General features: G+C 34.9%; 1 protein-coding gene across 1 annotated transcript in view; it reads left to right on the forward strand.

Moving 5' to 3' along the window:
- Window positions 1-19,165, forward strand: part of CNTLN (centlein) — a 201,251-nt gene that overhangs the window by 93,129 nt on the left and 88,957 nt on the right. The window contains exons 10-12 of the mRNA XM_067316035.1: window positions 3,273-3,398; window positions 8,707-8,828; window positions 11,648-11,773. Coding sequence (XP_067172136.1) covers window positions 3,273-3,398; window positions 8,707-8,828; window positions 11,648-11,773 — 374 coding nt within the window. The remainder of the gene's footprint in view (window positions 1-3,272; window positions 3,399-8,706; window positions 8,829-11,647; window positions 11,774-19,165) is intronic.

Here is a 19,165-nt window from a genome sequence, read left to right on the forward strand (position 1 = left end):
CCAAGTAGATCTCAAACTTGCCATTGTATGATGCATAGGAGTTGTAATTGTCTCTTATTGATATACATTCTATAGCATTCTTCTAAGTATTTATATAATTTCAGGTAAATAAATCTTTCTCTTAAAAGGCATGAGTTAACTTGTAATACTGATAAAGTTCATGTTGAAACACAGTTAATCAAAAACCTGATTTGTTTTTTCTCTCCTAAAAGAAACTGAAGCTTGCACTCTGTCAGCCTATGGCTCAGTTCCTAGTGTTTCTATTTCTTCAACTGATAAAAAAAAATTAAGATTTCTGACCACTGTCTTCAGTGCTGTATCCCAGCAAACATTGATCTTATCTATGTGTTGCAGAGTTCTCCAAGACATTTCTATAAGAGTCCCAGCTTCCTTGCATTTTTCTGTTTTGGGACTCCATCCAACACATAACATGTTGAATTTAAGAACCTGACTATTCCCTACCTCTCCCCACAGTGTCTTTCCTGGTGCAGACTTGCAATAGGAGGTTGTTTAAAAAGCATATTTTCTTTTTTCTACTTCTTGTTCTTGCATTAATAGTTAAACGTGTATGTGTCACATCTACTTGCCAGCCGTTTCTTCACATTACATCTTCTGTCACAAAGTTTTGTTTCTGTTAATACTGGGGAGTGTGTATATTTCTGTTTATTCTGTTGTTTGGTTCAGTCTTTAGGATCATTTGACTGTAAGTCTTTTGTTGTTACAGTTTCCTGACTTCAATTAATATTCTTACAATGTTCTTCTATTAATTCTTCGAATTTAATTTTTAAAAAATGTTTAGAACATTGCAATTTGAGTATATTTTTAATCCAAATGTGTGCAAATTTGCTATACAATTTGAGGATTGAATTACAAATTAAATCCTTAAACCTGGCAACAGCAGCAGCAAAGTTTGTAGTTGTGAGATTATTACAGATGCCATCCTCCAGACCGAGTTTTGCAGCAGCCCCAGGCAATCAAATGACAGTATGTTTTACAACACAGTCTTTTCTGTGTTGGTGGAAAAATTAAACTGTTTGCTTCCATAACAAAGATTGCCTTCAAACTACCTGTGTGCAGCTCCAGATCCCAGACCCAGCTCCTTTTCTCCACAGACCTCTACTCTGATCACTAAACAGGTACAAACAGATTCAAAAAGTAGCTTGTTTAGTAGTGCACATCACTGATCCTACCTGTTCTCACAGGACACTATTTCTATGTCTGTCAATAATTAGAATATTCTCTATATTTTTGCTTATCTTGGCCCTGTACTTCCACAGTAAGAAGATTCACAGCATAATCCCAGGCAGCTATACAAAAAGACTATTACATAAAGAAAACCTGTTATGTAATCATTGTATTTGATCACCTTTGATTAAAGCAACAAGACTGTGAGGCTTATTAATCTTCCAATATAGTGTTCCTTTTTTTTCCTCTTTCTCCATTCTACTTCAGAGCCTCTCTACCCAGCTTCCCTTGCTGGTCAAATGGTCTTTGGTCCACTTATTTTCCTTTGCTGCCCTTCTCTGTGACAACAAGTGCAATGCTTTGACCTTGATTTCAGAGAAATTGTGTATTTTCCAAGTCTTCCCTATACATAAATGAAGTTTAACCAGGAGTTAATTTACTGTTTCTAGAAAAGTAGTACACCCTGTATTCTTAGGGAAAATGCGTGGGGTATGCAATAATTATGAAATCTGGAAGATAACAAATTTTATTTAAAGTATTCACTTTATTCAAGAAATTTGAGATTTTGAGGGTGACTGAAATTTTTTCATACTTTGATTTTGGGGTGTTTGGCTCCAGACAACTGAAGGGAACCTGGTTTTGTGCACTAAATGCTTTTCTATTAATATCAGTATCTAGTAACTAAAGTTAACTTCTGGGTATCTCAATCGAAATTATTAGAAACAGAAATTAGTGACCTTGCTGTTTCAGGGAGATCTTCTTTTAGGCAGTACGATACTAAACTGTTAAAAAAAAAAAAAAAAAAAAAAAAAAAACTTTGGAAATACTGTTGTAGATGTTCCTTAAAACTGTCTTCTATTTTCTTCTTTTATATAAAGGAACTAACAGGAATATAAAAATGAATAGAATCTGAATGTCAATGGACATATATTGTTGTAAAACTCTCTCCAAACTTTGTACATTTTTTTTCTTCTCATGAAAGCAAATTTCTGAAATAAAAAAAATTATCTTAGCAATATTTAGATTCTTAAATATGTAGAGCATGACATTTTTTATTTTCTCCTTTTTGGAAACCTGTTCAATTTAAAGTTGAAGCATGGACTACAGTGTTTTATAATGTTTAATGCTGAAAGGTGATGATCAAAAAATGCCAGTTTCTAATTAAGATTCTCTTTAAGATTAATTTAATGGAATAGCAGAAGTGTACAAATACATAATATTCAAGAAGACTTTATCCTGAACTCCTGTTGTTGTAAATCAGTTATTTTACAGTGAAAATGGTAGGCTCTAATAACAGTAATCACAATTTTAAGTTTTAGTTTGAATTTATTAAATGGCATTTTATATTTTGCCTTGCAGGTGTTATGTATGCATTAGTATTTCTCTATCCTTAACCAAAGTTATTAAAAAAATCAGAAAGACTAATTTCATGAGGTCTGTCTTTCTTTGCCATAAGGCCATATGACATAGAATGAACAAGAAAGCTGCCCAGTTTAAACGTTACTTTCACATATTCTTTCTCCAGATTGCTATATGAAGCTGTACATAATATAAACACATATTCTTGTCTCTAGTTAGTCACATTATAGTTAATGACCATATGGTCATTATAGTATAAGATCTACTGTCTGTTGTATTTATATTCCTCAAGCATATTGTTCCTTCAACTTCACAGTGTGTTAAACTATTTCAAAGGGAAAAAAATCCTTTCCCTCTTGTTTCTGGTTGTCCTATCAAGTGTAACCTTGGACCCTTATAGAGCAATTAGACCAGCCTCTATCCCCTCCTTTGTAATGAGGTTTCTTGCATTTCTGAGTCTATAACCCTTTAGTCTTCCCTAATGGGACATCATTATTCTGAAAGAAACAATGTAAATGTAAATGAATATTCTCATTAACGAGTCACAGAGAAACCTTTAGTGGTAGCACTGTGGTAATTCTGCTTGTTATTTCTCTGGTATTCCATGCAGATTTTTTTTTTTTTATAATTCATTATTAGTATTCAAAATTACTTCTTCTTTAATTCTGCATGTCTTTCATAATCCAGTGTTCCAACTAGTTCAACCATGTCCTTGTTTTATTCTCCAGGAACCACCTGTGAAACGTTCAAGGTCTCTGTCCCCAAAGAGCTCTTTTAGAGAGTCAGAGGAGCTAAAGAAGCTTAAAATAGCTGAAAGGAAGATTGAAAACTTAGAGAAGACACTACAGCTAAAGGTGAACATTTAAAAAAAAAAAAAACAAAAAACAAAACAAAACAAAAAACCCTCCAGCTACAAGCTTACATAGATAAAGATATACCAAAACAAACAGGCATTTAAAAAATGCAGAATGCACATATTGTTATGGACTGTAAGTGTGTTAGCATAAAAGAATACTCTCCATCAGTTTGTCTTTTTTTCCTTACTGCAGAGAATCTTGTGTTGACATTCCAGCAGTCCTAGGAAAGCCCAAATTTCAAGCTATTTCATCAATAGCACATACTCGTTAAATATATTTTAAAAATTTGTATCTGAGAATGTATAATTTGAGAAATTTATGTATTCATATACGTAGAAATAAAATTAAGCAGAAAGTACAAAGAAAAATTTTAATTATACAGTTAGTTCAACATTTTAAAATACCCAAGTCAATTGCTTGGAACATGCATTACACCCTGTATTCTTAAAAGTTATGCCTCAGAAGAAGTTGTTCTAACAAATACTATTTAAAAGAAATACCTTGGTAGGAAAGCATCATTGAGCGTGTATTACAGTTGCTCGTTTTGTCCCCATTTTATAGATGCTTCTTTTTTGTTTTTGTTTGCTTGTTTTACTTAAAAAAGACCTTGAATACCTTTTGAATGCTCTGTTGGATTCAAATTCCATTTCCATATGCATTCTTAAAGCAATCAAAGAAAACCCAAACCCTGTTTGAGTCCTATTTTATTAAACATTTACAATCCATACTCTCCTCTTGTTTTTTTTCTCCACAAATATTTTCAAATTGACATCCAAAGCATACCCTTTCAAGGGATTTATGTCCTTTCTATGAAGTACTGTAAGTATTTGATGCTTCTGCTGCCTGTGATTGTCCAGTGGTATGGAATTTGTAGGGTATTTTCAGTGTATGTAACTCAAAGCAGAGCTGGTTTCGCTGAACATGCTGTGATAAATTTCAGGTGAGTGAGTGAGAAAATACAGCTAGCCCTATGAACTGTAGTCTTGAGTTCCTGCTTCATGCAAAAGTATACTCTTATGAGATGGGTCAATTTTAGAAAAAATGTGATTAGATTTTCTTTGTGTGTGGGAATTTTATTTTAGCACAAATGCACAAATTCATCACCCTGTATATGTGGGAAAATTTGATAAGTTTTCTTAACACACATAGTATATGAACAAGACACATGATACAGACTTCAGGTTCAGTCCCCCAGGCCATCTTGTTCCTGTTTGGTAGTCAAAATTTTGTGAAAGGTTTTTTGTTTTCATCAGAGAGACCGAAGGCATGTCCTAGCAGTTGTACTTGAGAGCTGTACTCTTTGTTACCCTAAGACATACATGTATTTTCGTTGGCCTCCCTGACTCTGATCCTGCAGACTGTTCTGGCACTGTGGAATACAGCTGCTCTGCCTTTGGCAGCATAAGCTCACGTGAGCTCATATGTTGTTGTCTTAAGTGAAACAAAGTTCTGCATTTCTTTGTGGTTTCTTCTGGAAAGAGGAGTGAAGAAAAGCACTCTGAATTTCTAAGCTGATATAGAAAAGAGAGTATTGTTATTCTGTTTATGACTTCATAACACAGGTCAGTTATAGTAGTTTCTACTGTTTGGCATACTGCCTTTGGCATTCCTTCTGTTTCAGCTTGAAGCATAATTTGAAACCTGTGCATGTTTGTTACAGTGCAAGTATGGGATCTCCACTAACTCTTGTGTCTGCACCTCCAGTCTTTATCTGTGCTCAGCAATATGCTGTAATCCATATCTTTAAAGGCGAAGTATATCTCCCCTTGAAAATGAATATATGAGCTCCTCCATCTCTAGGAAACCTAGCTGACCTCCCTGGCAAAGTGCTTTAATTGAAAAGAAGCTATGCAGACCCAAGTCAACGTATTAAAACACTGTTGTGGCACTACATTCAGAATTCAATGATGCCACTGCCAACATGACACTGAATTGACCTGTCATAACAGTAATATCAGAATAGTTCCATTGTTATTGTGTGATTTCTTCACATTACTCTCATCTCAGGCATTACTTTCTACAGAGGACAGTGAACATGCTCAATATTGTCAAAACTGGCTCTTTCATTATTGCCCCCTCAAGCAAAGCGTTGACTGTATGGATTGCCTGAAATAGGCTTACAGAAAAATTGAACAATCATCTGTTAAAGAACATACTGATTATGCATATCCTGAAGATAAAGTTGTGACTTTATCTATCGCCCTTCTGATAATTGGTAACAATTTTAAAAAATGATAAGCAGAATAGCTTTATTTATTGGTTCTTTGAGCTACAGGAAATGTTCATATCCCAGTCAGCATTACAAAGTAACAGAAAAGGGCAAAGTTCTATTCCTAGGGTTTTTCCCAGTTTTCCTTGGGTTACTCATTTCTGGCTAAGGAATTTAGCTGTTACTGCCTTGATCACTAATATAGACAGGGTAAAGGTGTATATTCTTAACTTCAGAAGGTCAACAGCTTTTGATACAAAATCTGCTACATTTCTGCAGTCTAGGACCTGCTGAAAAAGTAACAGAGCTCATTGCTCCCTTGTTTAGGCAAGTGAATGTCAAAGTAAATAGTGTATTTCATGGATTTTGAACGTGGATTTTTGACTATCAAGCTGGTACATCCCAGCGTAAGTATATCAATCCATTATTTGTCTTTAAGAAGTGGGTAGGAGTTTGGTCTCTGAAAGTTGGATATTTGATACAAACTATGAACATGTTCTTTTGCCCCATATTATATGCCTAGAACTATGATCCTTGGCACAGTCTAGAGGAGATGTTCCTGGCTTTTACCAGAAGGTTAGTTACCAAGAGCAATAGGATTTCTTCCGTTTGCATTTTCTCATCCTTTTTGTTTAAAGGTCTAAAATTTTTGAGAGAATTAGAACCAAAATGTGTAGTTCAGTCTTTAGGGCTACCTTAATATTTATTTATATCAGAGAAGAATACTTGTTTATGTAACTGTTACACTTAATTTAGATTCCTTAGATGGTCCTGTTCTCTGTAGGGCATTCAGATGCTGAAAATATGTTAATCTTACGGCTTTGTGGAAAACAATTTTTTTTTTTTTAATATGTGTAAGATTCCTCACTTCCTATCAGCCCAAACAGCAGTAGTCAAGGAATTGAACTAGTATTTTTTTTCAGTTCTGTTTTAGTTCAACTTTTGCTGTGACAGAAGTTGTTACAGTTCAATTCAGCCGAATTTTGAAATAGTGATTAGAATCATTTTTTTGGTTTTTGGCTTGGCTGAGCTTCCCTGCAAATAACAAAATAACTTTTTTTTTTTTTTCATAGGCAGTGGGGTTCCTCCTCCCACAGTTTGGACGCTGCCTTTAATGATCTCACAGGAATTACTATAGAATAAGACTGGCTACCTGGAGATCCAGCACCGCTAGAGAAGATTGTTCTGTCCCATTTCTGTCAATATATAGAAAACTATATACAAGACAGCTTAATGATTAGAAAAATAGAACATAATCCAATCACAGAGAAACAGAACTGAGATTCTAGAAATAACAGAGTAAATTGAGAGTTCTTAAGTGCTTAATACTCCAGTAAAAGAGAGTGATTAGGACAGTTGCCTATTTTCTGTTTCTTTTAAAACAGAAATAAGCTGTAATAACTGTAGTGGAATGGGTGATGGAACTGGTAAGCGATAATGAAAAACATGAGTTCATAAATGGGAAAAGCCAAATTCTGCACTTGCTTGCACCTTTGTAAGGGCATTGACACTAATAAACTTCTGAGGATTTATACTGAAGACAGACATAAGTTTCCAGTATCTTGCCAGTCTTGATCAAGTTTCAGTAGCAGTATCAAGCAATTTTGGAATAATGATTTCATGAAAATGACTTCAAAACTCCACATCTACACTGTCACAATTTCCTCTTGCACTGCCACACAAAACTTAATCATAGTCTGTATGTCCTTTGCCATAAATTAATCTGAAGCTTGCTCTTCGTGTAATTGGTTTTAATATTGTGCTGTTTACATAAACTACTTAAAACTAGACAAAGGTATTTTTTAAATGGTTCGAAGGGACAGATAAACTTACAGATTTATTTGATTTAGTGATTGGTTCAGAAAACTTAGAAAAGTATTTACTGATAAGGTCACTTTGGGACCTTTTATATTCCTAAATTGTCTTTGTGTGTCACTTCCAGAAAAATTCTTATTTTATATATCGTACAGCATCTGAAATTTTAGTTGGTTTCTTTCAGCTTTGTTTGTGTGTCACGAAAGTTGGGCTACTATTTGGAAGACAAGCTTAGACTAAGTATAGTGTAACTAACAGTCTGTATAAAGGCTTGTCATGTGTTTATGGTTGGATTTAACTTTTACTACTTACAGCTCTGACTATTGGTGTATCTTATTTAATGGCAAATGCTGAAAGCCCTCCTTACATATAAACAGTAAATGCATGCAAATAAAGTATTGTGATTTACATAGAGATTAAGAAACGTGTTCTGCAGTCACCCCACAAGCAGAGCTCCCATTGAATTGAAAATGCAGCATAAAGAGCAAATTTTCCTGCAGGATAATATTTGATTAATTCTTTACTACACTATGCCAGAATTTAGCTTACTTCATACTGTGGAATGTCCTTTTCTTAATGTTTATTTTTTCAAAGCACAGTATTGTTGTTTATAAAAAATTTTTTTAACTTGCACATTGTTATCCTGTAACATAAATCAGTGCATATCTCTTATTTTTAATTCTCTATAAAAGTAATGCTTTTTTAATGATTCATATAAAAGCTATTGCAAAATTTCTTTTTCTTTCTTGCTTGTTACATAACAATGTGCTAGAGGCCAAAGTCTGAGTGTTTCAAGATTTATATATGTATGTGTAATAAATAAATAAATGGGGGAATCTTTGTATCATTTCAATTCTTGAGATTTGTGATGTCAATTTCAGTGCTGACAATGTTTTCCTCAGAAATACAGAAATTAGCCTTCCATGCAAAAAGAAGAGTAGTTTAGAGGAAAAGACAGTACCAACAACTCCTTTTCAGTGTATATATTTTTAGGTATATTAAGTCAATGCATTCACAAGATAAACACTAACATTTTGATAGTAAATTTTTTTAAAACCTCTCAGCAGCATGAAAAAAATATTTTGCCAAATTCACTTAAAAGTAGTAATGAGAAAAAATAAATCTGCATTTGACCTCAGAGACTGATTCTAGATCTTTTTTATCTAAATTTTTGAAACTCTTAATAGTTACTTAAATGGAACTTTAGTTTCATGAGTTTTGTGTGAAAGTCTCTTACATTTTACCCAACTCTAATTTTGGGGTTTTTTTGGTGCTACACAGACTCGAGAAACTGATGAGCTAAGAACAGCCCATGAAAAACGCAAAGAGAGACTGCAGATGTTACAGACCAACTACAGAGCACTAAAAGAGCAATTAAAGCAGTGGGAAGAGGGCGATAGCAGGTAAGTTACATAGCTCATTTAAAAACATTTCCCTTACACAAGAAATGTGAACAAAAGTATTATATAGGTATTCAAAACAGAATTTTATTTAAATGAAGGAGCTGTTTTGTGATGATCAAGACTTTATCCTGTGTAAAAGCAGAATACATGGCATACCTCTATATAAGAAAATTTAGAGCCGAAACCAAGAGTAAAATGTACTGAGCTGACATCTTAACTTATTTTATTTAGGATCCCGTTTTGAGCTTGAGTACTGGACAAAGGTCTGCTATGGCTGCTTATTATGCCTGTGTAATTCCCCAGCTGATTAATTTGTTGGCTGTGTATGTTTTCAGTTTTCTATAATGGAACAATAGCTTCTTATGTTTCAAACAGTTTTTGAAATATATGTATTTATTAAATGATAAAGAAATAATAGCATTTGTGTGAACATTTACAGATTCAAACATTAGCTGAAGCTAATCCTAAAATCCCTTTTTAATAGGGGAAAAAAGAGCATGTGCATAAAAAGCAGGGTATTTTCATCTGTTAAATGGTTATAAAATCGATTATTCCTGATTATTCTACAGAAATATGACAGTAATATATCTTCATGAATGAAAAAAGAAAGAATATCAGAACTCTACCACACTGGAATTTTAATCATGAATATTCTATGTATATAATTCTCACTTAAAATCTATATAAATTAGTGAAAATTTTATGCAAAAATTCTTTTCTGACATCCTGAACAGAGAGTTAGGATTTTTGGTAAATAGACACATCTGGAGAAGTGAAGAAATTTCTTATCACTTCACTTATCAGACACTGTTGAGGTGGAGTTGTTTAGACTCTATTCCAAGAAAGTAATTTGAACAGATTCTTAAGTCCTGATGGCTTTACTAGGACTTCAGTTAGTACCTACGGTTCAGAATATGCGTATATGTTTTTTCTAAAAATAGTTCTTTTTGTAATTAGAGCAACATTAATAGCCTGATTCATCTTGACACAGACTGTTCTAATATTTTTCTGACCAAAAAAGAGTCCTAGAAATCAATGCAAAAATTGATAGCCATTCATAGTGCCCAAGGTGATGTAAAGGATGGTGTAGTGGGTTATACGTGAGTAACTTTTTGGCCTATTTGAGTAGGTGTGTATTCCTATATAGTACTTTGGCTTTTTTTTTTTTTTTTTAAGTTTGTCTTTTAAAAAGAAAAAAGTCTGGATGTACAGTAAGTTACAAATTCACGACATATTTTGGTAGTGCAGGAAGATTTTTGAAATATCAAAGCATAAATAACTGGCAGAGTTGTTTAAATGGCTAAAGAAGAAGCTGGGTTTATTTAGGAATAACATCTAGAATTTTATCTTCCAGCTCACTATTTTAAATTCAGTGCAAGCTGGAAATGACTGAAACCTAGTGGATGACAGTTCCTTATCAAGTGAAATGACTTAATTCAATGTCTAAGGAAGCATTTGTAGTCCGCAGAGAGGCCAAGGCAAAAAGATTAAAAAAAAAAAAAAAAAAAAAAAGATCAACCCAGAAGAAGATGGTTAAGTTCAAACTTGATATACAGTGAAGCAGTAGTTAAAAAGGGAACTTCTGTTTCTATTGAAAATTAATGAGACCAGCTTATGTCCAGATAGGAACATATTTGGGCAAAGTAGGTACTGGGAAAAGTGTAATCTTAAAAGTTTTATTTGTTAATTCATAGTAATTAATTTCTTCACCAGTATTTAATGTGAAGAGCTAAAAGTCAGAGGTTTTTGATGATTTTTGTCATCAGAAAAGAGCTGGATATAACCTTCAATCTTTTTGTCTATCACCAAAGGGTTTTATTTTCCTTTTTTAATATGCTAACAAAGGAAAGTAGACAAGACTTGAAGAAAATCAGTCTTTAAGTTGTTATACCTTAAACTGTTGTTCTGGCATCTCAAAAAACTTCTTATTGCTGGTGTAATGTAATTTGTTCCTTAAGAACTCAGTTTCAGGTACTTACGTGGCATTTCTGATCCTATGTAAGAGGTGGAAGACCCCACTTTCCCTGGTTCTTCATAGATTGGAGTCTGTTGTCTCGATGGCAGCTGATGGGACCTAATCCACCTGTCAGTGTGCATACAGCTTCCAAATATACGTGACTGCAAAGATGATGGGACCTTCTGAGCTTAACAGATTCTCTGGTAGTTTATTTCTATGGTCAGTAGGAATTTAAACTGCAGGGAGATTGAAATTAATTTTGTAAAGGAACACTTTTTATAATCTTTCATTTTATTAAAGCATATTAAATATAGTCTTCTGAAATAAAACTTGTGAAATATTTTCATTTTCATCTGTGCTTTTAAATTCAGTATATCTTTTCCTGATGCATCATCTATCCATAGATACCTTATTCTTTTATTAGACAGTGGATACACAGTTTGATGTAGAATGTGCATTAATGTGGCTTCCACATTGGTTTGCAGAGGTACAAGGTGAGCTGGTGGCTCTCAATTTTCTTGCAAGACATTGTGTTATGCTTTCACCTTCTGCTTTCTCATATCAGTATTATGAAGGATGTTGACAGAATGAATGAGGGAGATACTGCTCTGCCACATGTCAGTTGAGAGCCCTGCTGCCTTACTAGCAGGAATTCTGTCTGAAACTACTTAATTGGACTTTTTTTATAATACTACATTTTAAGTCATTAAGAAATGTGTACCTCTGTTAAGCATACAAGGCTTACATCTAGTATATGCAACAATTATAGATCTATTTTCCGAGAGGAAGTATATTTTCATTCTCATGGTCTGAAAACATGTAGATATTTATAAAGAAACAATCTGTTTTCACTTATAAACAGGACTGAAAGCAGTAAAAGCAGACACCAGTGTGCAGACCCCCGTCAGCTTTGTCAAGAGGATTCTGATGCTGTGTGTAATGAATTGGCTTATTTCAGAAGGGAGCACAAAAAGCTATTGATTGAAAAGTGAGTTTGTTTCTTAAAGAGTATTTATTTAAACAATTTTTTCTGAAGGTTGTGCCTTGGAGGCCATGCAGGAGGAATTCCTTGCAAAATTCCAAGATTAAACCATCTTCTACCACGAGCAGAAAGGAAAACATCAGCCCTTTTTTTTTTTTTCCTCTTAAATCAGTGACAAGTTAAAGTTTGCTAGCACTAACAGCAACTGTATTCCATGATCTGGGGATTGTGTTAATTAATGTGGCTCTCATCTGTTGGAGGTGTCGCTCTTCATTAGCCTGTATTTTACACACTGCCGTGCTTCATTTTTGGAATGAGGTGGTAAGGGGATAACCTAGCCAGCCATCCTTGTTTGATCTCTGTGATACATACGCAATGCAGAATGCCTCAGCTCTCTTGGTTCCCTGCCCTGTCCTGCTAATCCCAGCTGAGCTCATTATGGTGTAGCCTTGCTGCTACTCCTGGAGCCAGAGCTGTCCAAGCTAATTACTGGTAGCAGCAGAGCTGCCTGTTAAGGGTCTGGTGTGGATCTGCTAACATGGTCCTTGGTAGTGACCTGCAAAAGCACGAGGGAGTTGCTCTCTTTCTTGCTGTGCACAGCCTGTCCTTTGGGTTTAGTGCTGATCCCTTCACACAGCTCTTTTAGCTGTAGTAAGTGTAAAACTTGGTGAAGGAAGCTCTTACTTTAGAAAACATACAGTTTGCGTCTTTGATCTCGTAATTCATAGGCTATTATACTCAGCCAGGCAAAGTAAGAAAACGTCCTTTTATACTAGACAAAAGGAAGTTAGTATGGTATAATTAGCCCTTTGCAACTATTTAATGCTTTCTGTAAGTCTTTTTTTTTGTTGTTTAAGAATCAAGACATTGTAGAAACTTCTGTTCAGACTTTGAGTATCTTTTTGTCAGCATTAAAGAATATGTGTTTTCCCAATGGGTCACAGTGCAAACCAATTTTGTGGACATACCATGAAGGTTGCTATCACAGAATTTCAACAGCAGCAAAATGTTTCATAGTATGTAAGTCCTTGTGTTGCCCATAACCTTTTTCAGCATCCTACATACAGTATTGCCAGTAGTTGTGTTGCATGGAGTATTCTTATACAGACTAGTTACAATTGTGTGCCTGTCCTTGTCACTTCATCATTACAACTTTTCCCATGTTGTTTTGAAAGTAGCACAAGACATCATTATACGTACTACTTTTATTTTGATTTTTACATAGGAAAGGACACTTCTCTTGCTGTATATGTGATTGCTGTTGTGATACTCCTTCCATCGCTAATCAACACATGCACTGCAGGCAACAGTAACTTGGGAAAAATAATATACTGAAAATCTTGCACTAAACCTCTTTTTTTCACACAAAGCTAGGAAACAGAGTTTGCTTATATATTGTGGATGCCCTGAAGGTCAATATGGTTGAACTGTTTTTCTAGAGGCTAGCGGGCTCCTGCGTAGCATCACCTCTATGGGGAACCCTCTTTTGCCTGGTACATTCCAGATCAGTGGCCTTGACTAGCCACAGTTGTGGTGAAGGAGATAGTTGAGCTCTTTCAAATTTAGAATATTTAAGTCAAAATGAGTTCTTTTAATTCTCTCTGTTTCTCAGTAAGAAGCCAGTTTGCTCTTATGGTCATTAAGATGAACTTATGTGGGATTAAGTGCTTTTTACTTCTTATTGGCAATCTAGCTTATTTTTAGTTGAAGTAAGTAAGGAAACAATAGCGCCTGTGTTCTGCATGTCTGTCTTCAATGTCTGCGTCTAATGATGTCTTGATTCATTGAAGCAAGTGAGCATTTAAATATCTGCACTTGATTTTTTTTGAGATAGTCATTACTACATACATTCCCTCTTTAGCTCTGTGGATAAAGGACGGGATCTTCAGAGTAGTGCCAATTTCTTAAAAGTGTGATTTTAAAAACAATGTAGGCAAATCAGTTTAGCCCATAGCTTGTGTGGACCCATTTAATTTGGTAGACTGTACTGATTTTTAGCTGAAATAGATTAAGAGCAGGTATAAGCCAAACCTGCTAAGCAACTCTTAAACATGAGTGTATGTGTAAGGATTTTCTTTTGTTTTAAGTCTGTTTTAACTTTAGATGTATGTACCTTCTGTGTTTGAATAGTCCAGACAATGAATATTAAGAAAACAAAATTATTTGTTGTTGTTTCTTTCTTTATTGTAACTCTAAGGAAGATATCCTTTCTTTCTTTGCCCCTTCCAACTAAACAAGCCTTTAATTTGCACATATATTGATCTAGAAATAGATGGATAGTGCAATAAAATACAAGCAGTAAAAGACAGGAAAGCCCTTTGATGCATGTCCCAGGCTCTTAAAGTAAGTCATTAGCAATATTAGCATACTCTAAACAATCAGTTTGTAAGTCATGAAATCTATTTATAAGTCAGGAAAAACAAAAGTTCCTTGGAAAAGTTGCTTGTCTTTGTAGTGCCTAATTTCAAATCCTGTTAAGTTAGTGCAAAGACTGCCCAGTGCTTTGTGTCAGGCCCTTACTTTATAAAGTTTTTTTTCCCCACTATAAGCAAGGATTTTTTTTAGACTTTCATGTAAGCTGTTACACACTGTGCATGTTTCAGACTGGAAGCTAACAGTGATAGACAAGTATGGTTTATGGGCTTGAAGTTAAGCACCTGTTTTTGAAAATATATGAATTCTCTGTTTTCACAGAGTTCAAAGTGCTTGAGATCTGAGTCGACTTTTGGAGAATGTTGCTGCAGAATGTGGGGGGGGGTTTACCACTCTTAAGTCTGCAGTATGAGGCATTTTTTTTTCTATGAAACTTCTTTTGCTGATACTGTATCACCATAGTCTCTATGTATGTAATCTAATCTCAAATCTCAGTCTTTTATTCTAAGATAGTGTCTTCATTCTCTGTGTAAACTCAGCATGTCAGGGTCCATGGTTTTTCTGTGTATTCAGTAAAGAATAGTATGTGTTGCATTACTTTGTAGTTAATAATGGAGTATATTTCAAAGCCACACCCTGTATTTTCCCCAGTCTTGACATGATATATAAATTTGAGCCATTTGTGCCTGCAAAAATGTTTCAATAATGTTACAATCAGTTACTGGATTAGTAAAATCTAATAATCAATAAACTATGATTGTTCAATTTGTGGTCACTTCTTTATGCATATATTGCTCTGGAATATTTCCTGGTATTCCTTGGAGGGAAGAGGATTTTTTTTACTATTACTGTGATTTATCTTTATACTGAGACTATTACAGAACAATTATTCTAACTGTATGGAAACTGCTTTTAATGATAGTTTTACCTGAAAAAAAGCAGTTTTATCTGACTTCTTTATTAAGCCTCTTCCCCACTATTTCACAAAGAATATCTAATTATATTCCAAGCATCACTGTGTAGCTGATGTGGATTGAAAGCTACATTTCTAGTTTTATTATTTATAGAGTCTCAATTTTTTCATTCTTTGGAATTAGAAAACAAACAAAAGTGTGTAAGATTAAAGTTCACTTTGAGATCTAGACCATTATCTAAGAAAATAGTCTAGCTCTTAAGCTCCCAGAACTCTGTCTGAAGAAATCCTAGCAGTTTAGAATTAGCAGCTGCCTGCTAAACTTATGCCAAAATTGAAGAGTTACAGAGAAACAAAAAAAGATAGTTCAACTAAATTCACTAAGAATTCTTCAAAGTTTTATTAAAGCTAATGGCCAAATGAAAACAATTCCACAGCTCTGCTAGCATGTCCTTTTTCTGATCTTGTTTGGGTCATTTTCTCTATGAAATTGTGATACCTGTACCATGTTGCAGTCATTTCCTTTCAAGTATCACATACCTCGAGCTACTGAAGTATCTGTTATATTGGTATTCAGGTTCTGCGTCAAGAAAAACATGGGACTTGGTCAGTTTTTCTTCCCCTTAAGCAAACAGAAAAACAGAATAGTATTCAAATAACAGTTAAAACTTTAATCAAGATAATGGCAAACCTTGCTGTACAAAAATAAGTTTTTATCTGAGTTACATGGAACTGCTGAAATCATGCAAGACTATTGTCTAATAACATAAAAATTTTGAAATCTCTTAAATTCAACTATGTAACAGCAGTGTTCTAAGATTCAGCATCTTGCAGCTTCATAGAACTGGAAAGTTTTCAATGAATATTGGCAAAACATCTTAATACATATGTATAAAAACTCTAGTATAGCTCTCAAACAGTTTTGGCTAGACTAATTTTAATCCTTGTTATTATGTTCATACATATTGTTTTGTAGTAGAGATTTTCTCTAAACATTAGGCAGCTCCAGCTTTTTTATCTACGTTGTTTGAATTTTGCTGAAATTCAGGCTAAATTAGTATGTGGCATGTCTGTACTGTCACAATTAAACTGTTGCTGGGTTGTGAGTTAGTTAAACTGCTTTGGTATTTCCATAGTAAATTCCATTTCCTTGTTGGCTGGAGTCTAAATAGATACATTCTTTCCCCTAACCCATTGTGTACAGACTTTGGAAAGACGTGTTTGAGTATATATAAACTGCTGTGGGAGCTTTACAGTTTTATGTCTTTTCTTCTGAATTGCTTTGTAGGAGATCTTGTAGCTGACATCAGCAACACTGAACTCTTTGACATAGTATAGTCTCTAATCTAAGATATGTACTCAGTATCCTCAAAACTAACTGGAAATTTTTTGTCCATGTGGTGTGCTCATATGCAGCTTCTGGTAAGGAGGGAATGTGTATAAAGTGAAAAGGGCAGCCACGTCCTAGCCACTTAATTGAAGAAGCTTTGGTATTCTTTCTTTCTTCTGATCACCTTTATGTGCTGTGCTGTGTGGAAGTGGGCTCTGGAGTGCTGAAGCATCGTGTTGGAATCATTGCAAGGTAACTAGCACTCTTTCTATGCTATAGCAGCCATTTATTAAAAGTTTATTAGCTTTGCTTTCTTAGGAAGACAGGACTGTTACAAGATTGATTTCTGCTTTCCGTATTCTTCATGGAGTCAGAAGAGCACTTGTATATTCTTTGTGCTGGTAGCTAGCCAGCGAGGTGGCAGGAGCTTAACTCAGAGCTAGCAGCAGCACTTATGCCTCTTGCATTCTTGGCTGTCAGAATGTGGATGGTGGTGGAAAGATAAAGTTGCTATTCTGAAATAGTGCCAGTTAAGACACTCTAACAAACTGACTTTATTAGTTCATCTGCTTCTTGAATATGCATTTTTTTAGGAAACCTGCTGAAAAAAATGCATTTTGGATCATCTTGACAGTCTCTTTAGCTAAACAGGAAATGCCTGGTAACTGGAGACTTTTAGCTTAAAACTCCATTTTGTTGTGCATAGTGTCCAACTACTAGAGTAATTTTTTCTTTGTCCAGCTGGACAGTTAAGTTGTGATGGAGGAATGGTTAGGGGAATGGTTAAGCGAGAGAGGGCATGATCTGATTGGGATGAGCAATCCCGTCTTCAGGGTAGAGGAAGGAATCTAGGCCAAGGCAAGCGAGCCTGAAAGCGGCCTTATAGCGGCCTTGAGCACTACAAAAGAAGGTATTCACGAAACTGGTAAACAAGTCTGGACGGAACTAGGTTCCATATATGAAAGTGGACCCCTCCTCGTGGACAGCAACCTTGCACCAATCATATATCCGCTTTATGCGCGTGGACAGAAACTGTAGCCAAGCATGTAACTATTGCTAGCGCATGCGTATTGCTTATCCATATATATACTTTGTGTAAACTCTAATAAAGGGAGAACGATCATACTCATACTGAGACTCCGTCGTTACTCCGGGTCCGCCTCCCCCTCCTGCGTCCTCCGACAAAGTTGTGTACCGAAATTAGTGGGGAAACAAAGGGCATTCATGCTACATCAATGTTAAAAAGTGTCATCTACAGAGTATAGCCCCTCTGACATATGTAGCACCTCTGGAAAGGAATCTTCATTTTTGTTTTTAGTCTTAGGAGCACTGGAGCATAGCAGGCTTCTTACTGCAAATACTTAACTCTAATAGCTCAGGACTTCTGGTTATACGGTTACTTTCTGCTTAGCTATATTTGGTTTTATAACATAGTATTGCTAACTAAAATTATTAAGTATTTCAAGAAGTTTCAAATGGATAAAAAGATTGCTAGTTGTAAAATAGTACCTTTCCTCCTACTGAAAACAATTAGAATGGAAATTCTGCAATTGATCTTTTGAAGTTTTGACAAAGATGAGTACCCACTGGCTAGACTTAACATTGCTTCGTGGAGATGATAGAACAATAGAATGAAGCAGTGTCTCTGCTTTTTTTTCTTCAGTTCAAGCTTAAGTGTAAGAACTTAAAACAGTGCAGTTGTTGACTAAAACCACCAAAAATAATTGGAAATACCAGAAAACAGCAGTGTGAGTTGTACTAAAGGGGAGATTTTTAATAGACATTTTTGAAAGACCAAAATTAAAACCCTAAATGCAAGATGAAGTCATTTAGTGGCTTTTTACCTAATTAACTCACATGGCCTCATTCTGTTAAGAGAATTATTTTCTGTTTTCTAAGCAAGCTACCAGGTATTCTCTCACAAGATACTGTATCAGCTAACTGAACCAAATATGTTATTTTCTTATAGGAGTGGTCTGGCAGGGCTGATGAGATTAGTGACCTTGATTTGTTAAGCCTTTCTCTAAAACTTTTGTTACTGGTATCCACCAGATCTTTTAATTACTGAAGTCCTAGCTATCAGACAAATTTGGGGGCTTACTGTGTTTTTGGATATTATTTATATTGGTGTTTTTCCTTATTTAATCAGACTTTCCTGATCTGCCGCTCTTTGTTTGAAATCTAGGTAGTAGTATTAAGTCTCCAACAGCCTGTGGTGCTTCAGTGCCTTTTCATATCTGATGAGGCTATATCAAACTGAAAATAAGCAATCTTGTCATAAACATTCTATCATAATACATATGCAGGAAAAGAAAGTTTCATTAATAATAAAACTGTGGCATTACCAGAGAAAGCAAAAGCTGTAAGGCGTTGGAGACAAGGGAGCACTCTAAGTTAGCTTCCTCTATGTGTTACTTGCAGAAATATGTTGTCTGCATTGCTGTTGAGTCACAGCAATTTCTGCAGATTATCTGAGTGTTACAGAAAAGAAATATTGTACTGTTGGTAAGCACATTGCCTATGAGAATGCTGCCTTTTTCTTTTCTCTGTTGCCCAGACAAAGGCTCTTTACCACTTAAGTGGAAATGGGGTATGCATTTCCTGACATGATTCTGATTTATCAAGCTACATAACATTCTTATGCAACCATACATACATACACATATATGTATACATATGTATACACACACACACACACACACACACATATATATATATATAAAAAGAAGTGCTAAATGTATTTTGTTAAACCGTATTGGAGGATCATGGTAAAAAGCTTGTG

Source organism: Apteryx mantelli, chromosome Z (assembly GCF_036417845.1).
Source record: "Apteryx mantelli isolate bAptMan1 chromosome Z, bAptMan1.hap1, whole genome shotgun sequence".
Taxonomy (NCBI): domain Eukaryota; kingdom Metazoa; phylum Chordata; class Aves; order Apterygiformes; family Apterygidae; genus Apteryx; species Apteryx mantelli.